The sequence below is a fragment of the Zalophus californianus genome, chromosome 16 (genome assembly GCF_009762305.2).
Source record: "Zalophus californianus isolate mZalCal1 chromosome 16, mZalCal1.pri.v2, whole genome shotgun sequence".
Taxonomy (NCBI): Eukaryota; Metazoa; Chordata; class Mammalia; order Carnivora; family Otariidae; genus Zalophus; species Zalophus californianus.
This window is the reverse complement of record NC_045610.1, coordinates 4694917-4708840: the sequence shown is the minus strand read 5'-3', so window position 1 is coordinate 4708840 and position 13924 is coordinate 4694917. Positions and strand designations below refer to the sequence as shown.

At 48.7% G+C, this 13924-nt stretch overlaps 1 protein-coding gene across 1 annotated transcript in view; it reads left to right on the top strand.

Annotated features, from left to right (window-relative positions):
• Window positions 1-13924, top strand: part of MYH13 (myosin heavy chain 13) — a 48931-nt gene that overhangs the window by 11751 nt on the left and 23256 nt on the right. Inside the window, 9 exon segments of the mRNA XM_027625162.2 lie at window positions 1593-1711; window positions 2457-2606; window positions 2722-2892; window positions 3864-4173; window positions 6375-6448; window positions 6545-6632; window positions 10423-10540; window positions 11936-12059; window positions 13120-13256. Coding sequence (XP_027480963.2) covers window positions 1593-1711; window positions 2457-2606; window positions 2722-2892; window positions 3864-4173; window positions 6375-6448; window positions 6545-6632; window positions 10423-10540; window positions 11936-12059; window positions 13120-13256 — 1291 coding nt within the window.

The window sequence follows — 13924 nt, the reverse complement described above, 5'->3', positions numbered from 1 at the left end:
GCTCAGTGCGGGCAGCCAGGTCCATCCCAAAGTCAAATGAAGTCCCAGTGAACTATATGAAATTGCCAATTCTCAACTGCTTTTGACCCTCTCCCAACACCTGAAGGCTGGGTCAAGGTTTTGTAGTTCTCTCTCAGCTATGAGCATAGCATCTTGCAGAAATTTAGGAAGCTGCTTTACGTATATTGTTAACTGCCCAAATAGTGCCACCTTTACTCATATGCCATTTTGTTCAATTATCAGACTCCAATATTACTGTGTAACTGTATCCTCTTAAAAATGAAATTTATAGGTACGTGCACCCCAATGTTTATAGCAGCAATGTCCACAATAGCCAAACTGTGGAAAGAGCCAAGATGTCCATCGACAGATGAATGGATAAAGAAGATGTGGTATATATACACAATGGAATATTATGCAGCCATCAAAAGGAATGAGATCTTGCCATTTGCAACGACGTGGATGGAACTGGAGGGTGTTATGCTGAGTGAAATAAGTCAATCAGAGAAAGACATGTATCATATGACCTCACTGATATGAGGAATTCTTAATCTCAGGAAACAAACTGAATGTGACTGGAGTGGTGGGGGGTGGGAGGGATGGGGTGGCTGGGTGATAGACATTGGGGAGGGTATGTGCTACGGTGAGCGCTGTGAATTGTGCAAGACTGTTGAATCACAGATCTGTACTTCTGAAACAAATAACGCAACATATTTTAAGAAAAAAGAAAAAGAAGAACATAGCAGGAGAGGAAGAATGAAGGGGAGTAAGTCAGAGGGGGAGATGAACCAGGAGACATGATGGACTCTGAAAAACAAACTGAGGGTTCTAGAGGGGAGGGGGTGGGGGGATGGGTTAGCCTGGTGATGGGTATTAAAGAGGGCACATTCTGCATGGAGCGCTGGGTGTTATGAACAAACAATGAATCATGGAACCCTACATCAAAAACTAATGATGTAATATATGGTGATTAACATAACAATAAAAAATTTTTTTAATGAAATTTATAGGCACCTGGATGGCTCAGTCAGTTAAGTGTCCAACTCTTGGTTTCCACTCAGGTCAAGATCTCAGGGTAGGGAGATTGAACCCCAGGTCGGGCTCCACGCTGACTGTGGAGCCTGCTTAGAATTCTCTCTCCTTCTCCCTGCACCCTTCCCCTGCTGTCTCTCTCTGTCTCTCTCTCTCAAAAAAGAAAGAAAGAAAGAAAGAAAGAAAGAAAGAAAGAAAGAAAGAAAGAAAGAAAGAAAGAAAGAAAGAAAGAAAAGAAAGAAAGAAAGAAAGAAAGAAAGAAAGAAAGAAAGAAAGAAAGAAAGAAAGAAAGAAAGAAAGAAAGAAATTTAAATATCAGTAGGTCAAGATCAACCTTCAATTCAAGATTGCATCTAGAAGGCAAACTAAAAGTTCTAGAAAACCTGCACCCCTAGACTATGAGATCGAAGCCTCTTCGGAAAAGCCCAGTCCTGGTGCACATAGGAGAATATAAAAACACCAGAAAGGATTATAGGAAACGTTTCCCAGAGGACCCGGGGCCTGATTGGCCACGTCAACCACTGCTGTCTTTGTGTGACATCATTTCCCTCTTCCTTCAGTGGCTGACAAAGCTGGCTACCTGATGGGTCTGAACTCTGCAGAAATGCTGAAATGCCTGTGTTGTCCGAGGGTGAAGGTTGGGAACAAGTATGTCACCAAAGGGCAGAGTGTCCAGCAGGTAATGGAGATGCTCTGAATTCAGCTGACTCAGTTATTCTGCTATTTTAACCACCATCTTAAAGTTCTTTCAATTGCAAGTGTCAGAAATGCATATGCAATTGGCTTCAGCATTAAGGGGAATTTCATTCTTAGGCCCCTGGGGTAGCTCAAGGAATGCACATCGAGGAGCGCCGTTGGGCACCAGGAGGGCTGGAACCAGGAACTGAAGGGCGCTCTGGAGCTGGGCAGCCCCTCGGCAGCTCCTTCCCTGGGGCTCCAGAGACAGTCGTTGCTCTCCTTCTCTTCTGTGTCCTCACTGGGCAGACAAGCTCTTTCCACCTCTCCTGCCCGTGTCCACCCCGTAGCTCCCAAGTTCACATCTCCATGGTTCAGCCTCCCGCAGAGATTGAGACCAGTATCTTTGATCCCAGTTCCAAATTCTCAGGAGAGACATTCTGTACAACCTGACTTGAATCAGAAGTCCACCTCTGGTTCAGTTTTTTGCGGCCAGGGTCTAGAGTCATGTTATAACCATGGTTGTTAGAACATCCTGTTCAACCATGGCTGTTAGGATGTTAGGGGAACATCCTAAGCTGGCAAGTGCTCTAAGGAATATTTAATATTAGGTTGGACTATATGAAATGGCCAATCTCCAACCGCTTTTGACCTTGAAGATGTCATCGGCTTCATGCTTCAACTTTGAGGGTTGAGTGGGTGATCTTTCTTCATGAATTTGAGGGTTGAGTGGGTGATCTTTCTTCAAGGTGACCGATTCAGTGGGTGCTCTGGCCAAGGCCGTCTACGAGAAGATGTTCCTGTGGATGGTCACCCGCATCAACCAGCAGCTGGACACCAAGCAACCCAGGCAGTATTTCATCGGGGTCTTGGACATCGCCGGCTTTGAGATCTTTGACGTGAGTTGTTTGAATAAATGGCCTTTTTAAGGACCTTCCCCTTTGTGTCTGCTTTGCTGAATCCCCACTGGATTTTCCAGACTCACTCAAACTCCTTGCTATTTGCAACACCTAGTTCAACAGCCTGGAGCAGCTGTGCATCAACTTCACCAACGAGAAGCTGCAACAGTTCTTCAACCACCACATGTTCGTGCTGGAGCAGGAGGAGTACAAGAAGGAGGGCATCGGGTGGGAGTTCATCGACTTCGGGATGGACCTGGCTGCCTGCATCGAGCTCATTGAGAAGGTAGAGAAATAGACGCTGCTCCCCAGGGACAGCTCCTCCTTGGTGGGGAACATCATCTCTTTGCTCTCACTCTACCCTGATGAGAGAATGGTAATCCTAACCCAACTCTTCCAGCCTTCAGAGAGGTGAATTCCCTTGCACAGAAAAGTGTTTGGGAAGCCTGCATAATTCAGACACCTAAAGAGGTACACAGAGGTTAAGATCCAAGGGCTCAGTTCTCCCCAAGAATGTGAAAGGGACCCTGGGAGGAACCGTAGAATTTCATACTTTTTTGACTTAGCCAAAGACCCAAGGACGACAGACTATGGAGCGGTAGAGTTCTTAGAATAATGTTACTATAAAAATAGCAGAGGAGGGGTGCCTGGGTGGCTCAGTTGGTGAAGCATCTCCCTTTGGCTCAGGTCATGATCCCAGTGTCCTGGGATAGAGTCCTGCATTGGGCTCCCTGCTCAGCGGGGAATCTGCTTCTCCCTCTTCCTCTGCCCCTCCCCACTGCTTGTGCTTGCTCTCTCTCAAATAAATAAATAAATAAAATCTTAAAAAAAAATTTTTAATAGCATAGGACATTAACTAAAAAAAGGAATTCCCATAATGTTTTGAGCACTGGTCATGTTGGAATGAGTTTATCTTCCTAAGGTGGCTACTGAGAAATCCAGACATGATAGTTTCAGTATTACTCATATTATTTTATGTCTATGTATGTAACTTTACTTTTTTGGGGGGTGGGGTGGTAAGCCTATTGCTAAAAGTGAGCTACATGTATATACATAGTTAGTTTCTTTCCATGTTCTTTTGATCAACAAGCATTCATTAAGCGCATACATACTCCGTGTCTAGCGCTGTGTACCCTGCAGTGCTCCTTAGGGACAGAGCGGTAACCACCGGAGAGGTTGTGTTTGGCTCCTGCAGACAATGGAGTCATTGAAACGTACTATTAAATGCTGAGTCATGGTCTGTCATCCTACTGTCAGCCCATGGGCATCTTCTCTATCCTGGAAGAGGAGTGCATGTTCCCCAAGGCCACAGACACCTCCTTCAAGAACAAGCTCTATGAGCAGCACCTTGGGAAATCCAACAACTTCCAGAAGCCCAAGCCTGCCAAAGGCAAGGTCGAGGCGCACTTCACTGTGGTCCACTACGCCGGCACCGTGGACTACAACATTGGTGGCTGGCTGGACAAGAACAAGGACCCCTTGAACGAGACCGTGGTCGGGCTGTACCAGAAGTCTTCCCTAAAGCTGCTGTCCTTCCTTTTTTCCAACTACGCTGGTGCAGAAGCAGGTGAAATTCTTCTCCCCCCGCCCCACCGCCCCGGCCCCGTGGAAAGCTCTGCATAATTACTTATGACCCAGAGCTGCTCCTTGAAGAACCAGTATTTGAGTGTGAACTTCAGACTGAGCTGGATTTATTTGTCTGTCTCTGATGTCCAATTTTCTTTTACCTATTCTTCTTCCTTAAGAGATTGAGTTCTGTAGAGGTAAACAGGGCCTCTCAGGGGACAAAATAGCCAATACCACATTTTTAAATAGCTTTTAAAAATTGAGATGGGGTGACTGGCTGGCTCAGTTGGAGGAGCATGCAACTCTTGATTTGGGGGCCATTGAGTTGGAGCCCCATACTGGATGTAGAGAGTTCTTTAAATAAATGAAAACTTTAAAAATTGAGATATAATTCACATGCCATGCAATTTGCTCTTTAGAAAATTCAGGGGTTTTGAGTATATTTACTGGGTGTGCAACCATCCCCACTATCAAATTCGAGAACATTTTCATCACCCCTGTTACCCCTTTGCCAGGTCCTGGCAACTACAAATCTACTTTCTGTCTGTCTCTATGAATTTGCCTATTCTGGTCATTTCAGGTAAATGGAATCATCTTGCATCTGGCTTCTTTCATGTAGCAGACTGTTTCCAGGATTTGTCTGTGTTGGGACACACTTCTTTTTATAGATGAGTAATATTCCAGTGCATGGATAGCACACATTTTGTCTATCCACTCATGAGTTGATGGACATTTGGCTACTGTGGATCGTGCTGCTATGAACATTTGTATGCAAGTTTCTACGTGGGCATATGGTGTCAATTCTCTTAGACATTTACCTAGGAGTGGAATTGCTGAGTCATACGGTAACTCTATATTTAACTTCTTGAGGAAACCCCAGACTGTTTTCCAAAATGGTTGCACAATCCAGGATCACTTGTTACCTTTACTCACATTATATTTTTAAAATAATTGCCAAAATAGGGTTTTAAGATTATGGACTGTCTTAAATGCATCAATTTAAAAACGTAATGTTCTTAATGTGAAAATACAGGCAAAATAATCATTCATTCTATAATTAGATCATTTTAAAAAACAAACAAGAAGGTGCACCCGGGTAACGCGGTAGGTTAAGCGTCAGACTCTGGGTTTTGGCAGAGGTCATGATGTCGGGGTCCTGGGATCGAGCCCCGTGTCAGACTCCGGGCTCAGTGCAGAGTCTCCTTGGGATTCTCTCTCTCTCCTCCTCTGTCCCTCCCCCTGCTCTCTCTCTCTCTCTCAAATAAATAAATAAATCTTAAAAAAAAAAAAAAACAAGAACCCTTCATCCGTGTTACATCAAAAGAAAACCGAAAGTCCTATCTCAGGGTTTCAAGGACATGGCCACCACTAAAAAAAGAGAATCCTTGTGCCCTGTTGGTGGGAATGTAAGTTGGTGCAGCCACTGTGGAAAACAGTATGGAGTTTCCTCAAAAAATTAAAAATAAAATTACCATATGATGCAGCAATCCATATCTGAAGGAAGAAAAGTCACTATCCTAAAGAGATTATCTGCACCCCCATGTTCACTGCAGCATTATTTACGATAGCCAAGACCTGGAAACAATGTAAGTGTCCATCGAGATGAATGGATAAAGAAAACATGGTGTACTATTCAGCCATAAAAAAAAAAGAGAGAGAAAATCTTGGATTTGTGACAACGTGGATAGACCTTGAGAACATGTTGCTGAGGGAAATGAGGCAGACAGAGAAAGACAAATCCTGTACCATCTCACTTATATGTGGAATCTAAAAAAACCCATCTCTCATGGAAACAGAGGTCAGGCTTTGTGATTGCCAGAGGTGGGGGTGAGGAGTGGAGAAATTGAATGAAGGTGTCAAAAGGTACTAACTTCCAATTATAAGATAAATCAGCTCTGGGATGTAACGTACGGCATGGTGACTATAGTTAACAATACCAGATTGCATATTTAAAAGTTGCTAAGAGAGTAGATCTTAAAAGTTCTCATCACAGGGAAAGTAATTGTAACCATGTATGGGCACAGGTGTTAACTAAACTTAATGTGACTATTTCAAAACATACACATGCATCAAACCATCATGTCAGTACACCCGAAAGTTACACAGTGTTATTTATATGTCAATGATATCTCAATAACATGGGTGGGGGGCAGGGAGACGGCTCAGGGCTGCATCTGATGCACTCCCTGTGTCTGTCTCCAGGTGACTCCGGGGGAAGCAAGAAAGGTGGGAAGGAGAAAGGCTCCTCTTTCCAGACCGTGTCGGCGGTGTTCAGGGTTTGTGTTTTGGCAGTTTCTACGTTCGGTTGTTTTTCTGCCCCCGTGAAATGGCATTTGCTGAGGTCGATGTGCTTGTTCTGATTTGTGTCCCAGGAAAATTTAAACAAGCTGATGACCAATTTAAGGAGCACTCACCCTCACTTTGTGCGATGCCTGGTTCCCAATGAGACCAAGACTCCCGGTGAGTAAGAGTCCATTAGAACAGGACTCCCCAAGATGTGTGCAAACTTCTGCGTGCGTGCGTGTTTCCCTGAGCAGAGGGTTATGGTGTTACTCACCTCTCGACGTCGCCTGTGAAGTAACATGTCCAGATTTAGCAAATACCCATTAAGTTCAAATTTCAGGTAAACAATGAAAAATGTCTTCGTGTAAGTATGACCCATGCCGTATTTGGGATACACTTACACTAAAAAACGATTTATTGTATCTGAAATTCAAAATCACCTTGGCGTCCTGTATTTCATCTGGCACCCCTACTCTGAAATCATATCCCAAATAGTTAAGTACATGTAGAAGCACATCAGATCCGTGATTTTCATGAGGTTCTCCAGGGGTTCTGTGACTCCTTTCCCCCAAAGAGCACCACTGCATCTCGAGTATTCCACAGTTAAAACACCTGTTTCCCAAGCCTATACGGTATACCGTTACCCTGTCATCTCTACTGCTTCTAATAGTGAGGTAAGTAGAGTTCTCTCCATTTTACAGATGGGAAAACTGAGAACTGTGGATCTTAGAACACTGCACGGTATAGTAGATCTTTAACCATCCCTCGGTCCCCGATTCAGAAATATTCTTAGAGGGGTAGCAGCATCTCAGTGCTGTGTGTCACAAAGAGAAGAACACAGAGTCACACGGAGCTCTGACTCCGAGGCAGCTCACTTATAGCTGATAGAATTATCTGTCCCAAACATGAGTAAGCATCCTGCCCCTGCAATGTGACAAGGGAACAGAGGGCTTCAGAGGCCGAAAGGAAAAACAACCCAGCTCCATCTGTTACTGCCCATGGGACCCATAGCTGCGTACTCTAGCTTTCTGGGCTATAAAATGAAGACTAAAGTGGCATTTCATGCATGCATTCAGCTATTCATTTATTTATGTAACGAGCGCTTATAAACTGTAAATATTAATTCACTCAACCTGCTTTACGGGGTGGTTGTGAGGATCGCTTGAGTGACTGCATGTCAAGCGTTTCAAGCAGGACTGAGTGCCATGAGAACACCCAGTGTACGGCTGTCAGTGATAATGCTAATAATTGTTTAGTATAATTACAAGAAGAAGAATTATGTAATAATGTTGTGTATGATAATAACGATGAGAGAAATCATAACATCGTGGGGAAATAATTTTATTATTACATTAAAGATTAATTGCTTGTGATATTATTATAGTATAATTACATTATTAATTCTTACGATATTTATTTGTATTACTATTATTACTGAAAACCAGGCATTTTAATTCTCCAAACGACCACATCTACTATGTGTAATGGGATCCATCTTCCGTGAAAATCTAAGTCAAAGGCAAAAACCAGCCGGCGCCCTGTTCGGACCCTTGTTGTCTTTGCAGGCGGCACCCCTCCCAGCGCGCCCAGCACAGCCCATTTCTCCACCAGTGTTGGAACAGAGCTGTTTCTCTGGTTACACATCAGACGAAATTGTTGGCTTGTGTGTACCTGTCTTGTCCCAAAGAAAGCGGATTTCCATTATTGTTTTTGAGCACATGTCTGCACAAATCAAACGGGCTGTCCATAAAGCACCTGCCTGCACGAATCAGGTGACAGGGGATGGATGGCCCCTCGCTGGGTGCAACCTGTCCCTCTAGGGGCCCCCAGGGGTCCGGGCAAACCACTGGTCTCCTTTTTCTCTTGGAAGGTGAATTGTGACGAAATCTCCATCCCTTCCTGTCGATTTTGCTTCTCCTTCGTTCTGGCCCCTCTCTCTTTTCTTTCTCATTTCTGAGAATAAACTAAGACTCTACTATAGGAGCGTGGGCGAGGCTTTGGAAAGGACCGAGTGGGTCCTCTTCATTTTCTAGAAGAGGGAGTTGAGACAGTGGGGATTGAAGTGCCTGCCCCAGGGCCTCCGGAGCTGGGGCTGGAGTCCTGGTCCTGGATCAAACCGCGGGCACACTCAGTGCATGGTGGATGGTGGCCGCTCGAGCAAGGGAATCAATGGGGAAGCATGGGGAGGGATGGGCGAGCAGGCTGAGCAGGTTAGGAGGGGCTAGTTTGGGTCATTTCAGCAGGCCCCAAGGTGTGGGGGCTGCCCTGGTTGTCTGGTGCCTGGCCTGAGCGCGGCCGCCTGATGAGACAATGGTTGGGGGACACGGGCTTTGGGTTGGTTAGCTTGGGTGGGGGGTGAGATGTGTGCTCCCAGGGGAGCAGTCTGCCACCCTAGGAACTGGCTCTCGGGGGCAGTCTCTCGGGCTCCGCAAAGGCCCCAATTTGCCAAAGCATCATAAAATACAGACCGTAAGACACACTGATTCACACAAATGCCCCTGAGGCGGAGATGGCAGGAGAGAGGAGTTTGTCGGAGGTGACCAATGAGGGATAAAGAGAAAATTCTTTAGCAGCGGTAACGAGAGAAAGATAAGGCCATAACTCAGGGGACTTTTTAGAAGTTTTGCACATGGGTCAGAGGGCAGAGAGGATTGTCTTTATGGGCTTTCCAGACACCGTCTCTGCCTGGGTTGGGAGGGACATGGGGAGAGCCCTGGGCGAAGTCAAGCCAGTTCTGAGCCTGCAGCGACAGCAGGGGCCCCCCGGGAAGGCGGGAGCCCAGTCTCAGCTCTGCAACTAGGCAGCAGGGCCCTCACCTCTCCAGGAAATGGGGGCACACAGGTAGCAAATGCCAAAGCCGGCATCGGAGCCCCTCAAAATCCTCATCCGAGAAGTACTGGGAGCTGGACTTGGTGATCCATCAGGTTCGCTCCCACGAAAGGTCCTCGGAGTGTCTGATATGTTTCTCCTCGGTCTTACCCGCTCCTTCCTCGAGAGAATCACTGGCCAGTAGAATCTCCAGGAACGATGGAAATGTTGCACGTCTGTGCCGTCCAGTACGTTAGCCACTGGGTACGTGACATGCAGCTGGTGCACCTAGGAAAATGAACTTTTCATTCTAATGAATTTAAATTTAAATAACCACACGTGGCCAGAAACTATTGTATCAGATGGCGCAGCTCCAGCAGAACCTTGAAAATTGTGTAAATGAATAGTCATCTCTCCTCCCAGCCACCAAGGAAAGCTGTGAGCCTTCTAGCAGTTTCCAGAAGGTTCATCAGAGACAGCTTTAGCACTCCCTCTCCCCAGCAACCTAGGGAACTCACAAGGAAAAGCCATTATGCAGCCATAAGACGGCTCCTAACCCCTCACACAGCCCCAGTACACAATTTTCCCAGTGCCCATTTGATTTGTGCCTGACCCAAGAGAATCCCTGATAAGAGCTTGTCCCTATGGCTCCTCTTCTTCCTCCTAGCATTAGTGCCCCCCCAACTCCTTCCCAGAGCTCATGCTCAGCAGCCAGCAGATAAGTGCTCTGCATTCAACTCCCTGCACCCTCTAAAGCATAGCTGTCCTTCTCTCTGTTTCTCTCTCCCACTAAAGGCACAGCCCGCAGATGCTACATGACCTTGAGCAGAGAAGGGCATATCACGTTATCTAATGGGAAGTCCAGAGGGTACCCATGCTCATTCCAGCCTAGCTAAGTCTCAAGGGTCATGAACAGGGTAAAGATCAATATTTTGGCTTTTAGCCCATAAGAATGGGATGCTCGAGTGTCCCCAGGAGTTTGGGATTATTTCTACTGTGAGACTATAGGTAGGCTCCAGGCTCTCCCAGCCCCTCCATCTTAGAGCTGGCACTAACTTTATCCACTCAAGTCTGGGGGCGTTGGCGTGTCCCTCGGTGGCCAGACCGTCAAAGACAATGAAGAAGCCACCGACATACCCCCGGGACATTCTCTCCCCAGGCGTGATGGACCACTACTTGGTCATGCACCAACTACACTCTAACGGGGTCCTCGAGGGCATCCGGATTTGCAGGAAGGGGTTCCCCAGCCGGATCCTCTATGCTGACTTCAAACAGAGGTAGGTCACCTGGCTTTGCATTTGTCTCTCTCTCTAAGATTTTATTTATTTATTTGAGAGAGAGAGAGAACATGAGCCGGGGGAGTGGCAGAGGGAGAGGAAGAAGCAGATTCCCCTGCTGAGCAGGGACACGGGGCTCCATCCCAAGGACCCCAAGATCATGACCTGAGCCAAAGGCAGATGCTTCACCATCTGAGCCACCCAGGCGCCCCGCATCTCTCTCCTTTTGAGGTCACCCTGTGCATTCCCCAGAGGAACTCCTTGGGCTGGGTGTTTAGTGAGCTCACAGCTTCCCAGGGTTTCCATGAGCCTTGTCTTTAGCTGGGGGGATGATCTATGCCCAAAGTGGTCCCAGGATCAGAGCCCCAACCGTCCAGCTCAACTGTGCTTCCAGAGCGAGTCTCTCACCTTCCGCACTATTGACGTTCGGGGCGAGATAATCCTTTCTTGTGGGGGTTGTCATGTGTGTTGTAGGATTTTAGCAGCATCCCTGGTCTCTACCTACAGCGTTGGAAGCAAACCACACCCCACCCACACATTGGGACAATCAAAAATGTCTCCAGACATTGCCAGATGTCCCCTGGGCTGGGGCGGGGGGAAGCGGGGGGAGTTCACTTGTCCCCAGTTGAGTCCTGCTGCTCCAGACCAGCTTTCTCCTCCCAGCTGCCATCTGGGCCCACAATTCCAGGCCTTGTCTGGAGTAGAGGAAGGGAGAGGACACTCCAGAGATAGGAGGACCAAGGTCTGCAAGTCACAGAGGATTTCAAGGTTCTTTTATGCAGATAAGAACTATTTCCTCTGAAGACAAAATTCCAGCTGTGTACCCTCCTCTCCCAGACTAGCTGTACGATATTCCATTTCCTCCTAAGGTTGGAGCAGGAGAAGGTTCTAGAAGGCCTGGTCTTAGGTAGGGGGTGGGCCTTGTCTCAGCTATGGGGCCTCTCTCGGGGTTTGAATCCATTCAGGAAATTTTGTCCCTCGACGGAAACTGCCTCCCAACCTAGCACTGCCAAGCCAATGAAGAGGGCCTAAGTAGATGCTAGGCCTGACCCAGCCTCCAAAGCCAGACTGGAGTGAGGGTAAGGGGTCTTCTCGGCTTCCTGTGTGCTCGGCCAACTGCTCGCCAACTCTTGTCACCTAAACTGGGGTGGCTCTCCAGAGTCCGTGTTCCCTCAGGGGAGGGCATGGCCTTTCTGGCCATGGGTCATCACAGAATGGGCTGGGCCCTGGCAGGGGCGAGGCTCCTGAGCAGAGAGAGGCAGGGTGAGGCCCTCGGGAAATTGCATGGAGGGAGCACCCTCCCAGCTCTGTGCGGCCAGAGGCCCTTCTACCCCAAGATCCCCCACACCCAGCTATCTCCAGGTAGCCAACCGACCGTGCTCCCCACCCCCCCAGGTACCGGATCCTCAACACCCGTGCCATCCCTGAAGGACAGTTTATTGACAGCAAAAATGCTTCTGAGAAGCTTCTGAGCTCCATCGACGTGGACCGGGAGCAGTATAGGCTTGGCCACACCAAGGTGAGAACACGCAAACCAGGGACACCTCCCCGCTCTGCCCCATGTCACCCACAGCCCCGCGCTGCTTGTCGGCTGGTGGGAGGAAAGGGCCTCTTTCCCCATCCAGCCAACCTGATGACCCCATTGCGCAGGAGCCCACACAGAAGGAGCCTGGGTCTAGGTATCGAGAATTCTGTCTCCATGTTGATTTCTAAGTGTCTAGAGGCTTAATTGGAAACCAGCCCCCCTCACCCCCAGCAATGGAAGAAAGCAATAGAAAGCTCTAGGGTCCTAAGAGAGCAGAGCAAAGGCACTCTTACATGGGACCAGAGAGCCAAGGAAGGAGGAGAATGCAGCAAGGATTTTGGGAACAGTGAAAACTGGGAGGGAATGATGATAACAGATAAAAATGGCTACCATTTATTGAGCAGGTGAGGACCTGGCCCTGTGACTCGCCCTCTATGCACCTTGCATTCAGTCCTCCCGATAACCCGAAGGTGATAAGGCTAGTCCTGACCTTGTGGGGTTACAGGGAGGGCAGGGGAATAAAGGCTCCCAGAGGGCAAGAAACTTGCTCAAGTTCACATGGACAGTGAGGGACAAAGGCCAGCTTCAAATCCTGGCCTGACTGCAGAGCTCTCCCTCCTGGAAAGGGCCAGTCGGGGCCTGTGCCCCGCCCCCCCCCCGGGAGCCCTGCTTCCTCGGAATGTTGGCAGTATGGGCCATGGGTGAGTGGGCCAGAGGGTAGGACAGAGGGCAGACAGAGAGGAGAACGGGGAGGAAGAACCGTCTATGAATTTCTCCCAATCTGGGCACAGTTGAGCTCGGAGGGTACTTTCTGGACACATCCTTGCCTCTTGTGTGTGAGCTCTGTCCGAATCGGTCCGTGGGGGTTGGAGGGGCCTGGAACGTCCTGTGGAACAGAGCTCGGGAGAGGCCACTGTGAGGCCCAGCGGACTGCCGGTCCCAGGCCACGGCTCTGAAGGCCGCGGGCTGGGCTGGGCAGAAACAGGCTCCCTGGAGGGCCCCGGTTTGCACGGCAGCTGAGAACAAAGCAGGGCTCGTCTCTCCTCTGACGCAGGTGTTTTTCAAAGCTGGACTTCTTGGACTCCTGGAGAAAATGAGGGACGAGAAGCTGGTGACCCTGACGACGCGCATGCAGGCCATCTGCAGGGGGTACCTGATGCGGGGCGAGTTCAAGAAGATGATGGAGAGCAGGTGATGCGGACCCTCGCCCCGCCTTTCCCTGCCCTCCCTACTTCACAGCTGCTGGTCGCTTCCTGGTTTCAGTCTCGGGCATCGATGCCCTCACTCCTTCATTTAACCAACACCTGCCGAGCAGCCCTTCTGTGCTGGGGACCCTGCATGGCACTGGGGACACAGAGAGGAGTCCTGCCCTCCAGGGGCTCAGGGGTGGGTTGGAAACAGACCCTGGCATGGCTGACTGTAACACGCATGACAAGTGCAAAGTCAGAGTCACATTCGGGGCCATGGGGGATGGTGAGAACAAGCCCTCCACCTGGCCGGGAGTTGGGGCAGGCTGAAGGGGTCAGCAAGAGGAAAGAACTTTCTGAAGGAAGCTTTGCTTGGCCTGAGAAAGGACAGCCTGGAGGCCACCATGGTGGGAGGGAGGAGGGAGATGCACCCAACGCAGGCTTCCCTGTACCATGTTCATGGGACCAGACCCAGGCATCAGCTGGGAAGAATTGGCAGGTGCATATGGGGACGAGTGAGAGGATTGGGTTTGCAGACGATGACAAGGACCTGAACTAAATCATAGCCCAGCGGTGAGGCAGCAGGGGATGGAGTCCAGGGACACTGAAGAGTTTTACTCCTTCGATAATTCACCAGCAACACTGGTGGCTGGTTTCGTGCGGGAATTTCAG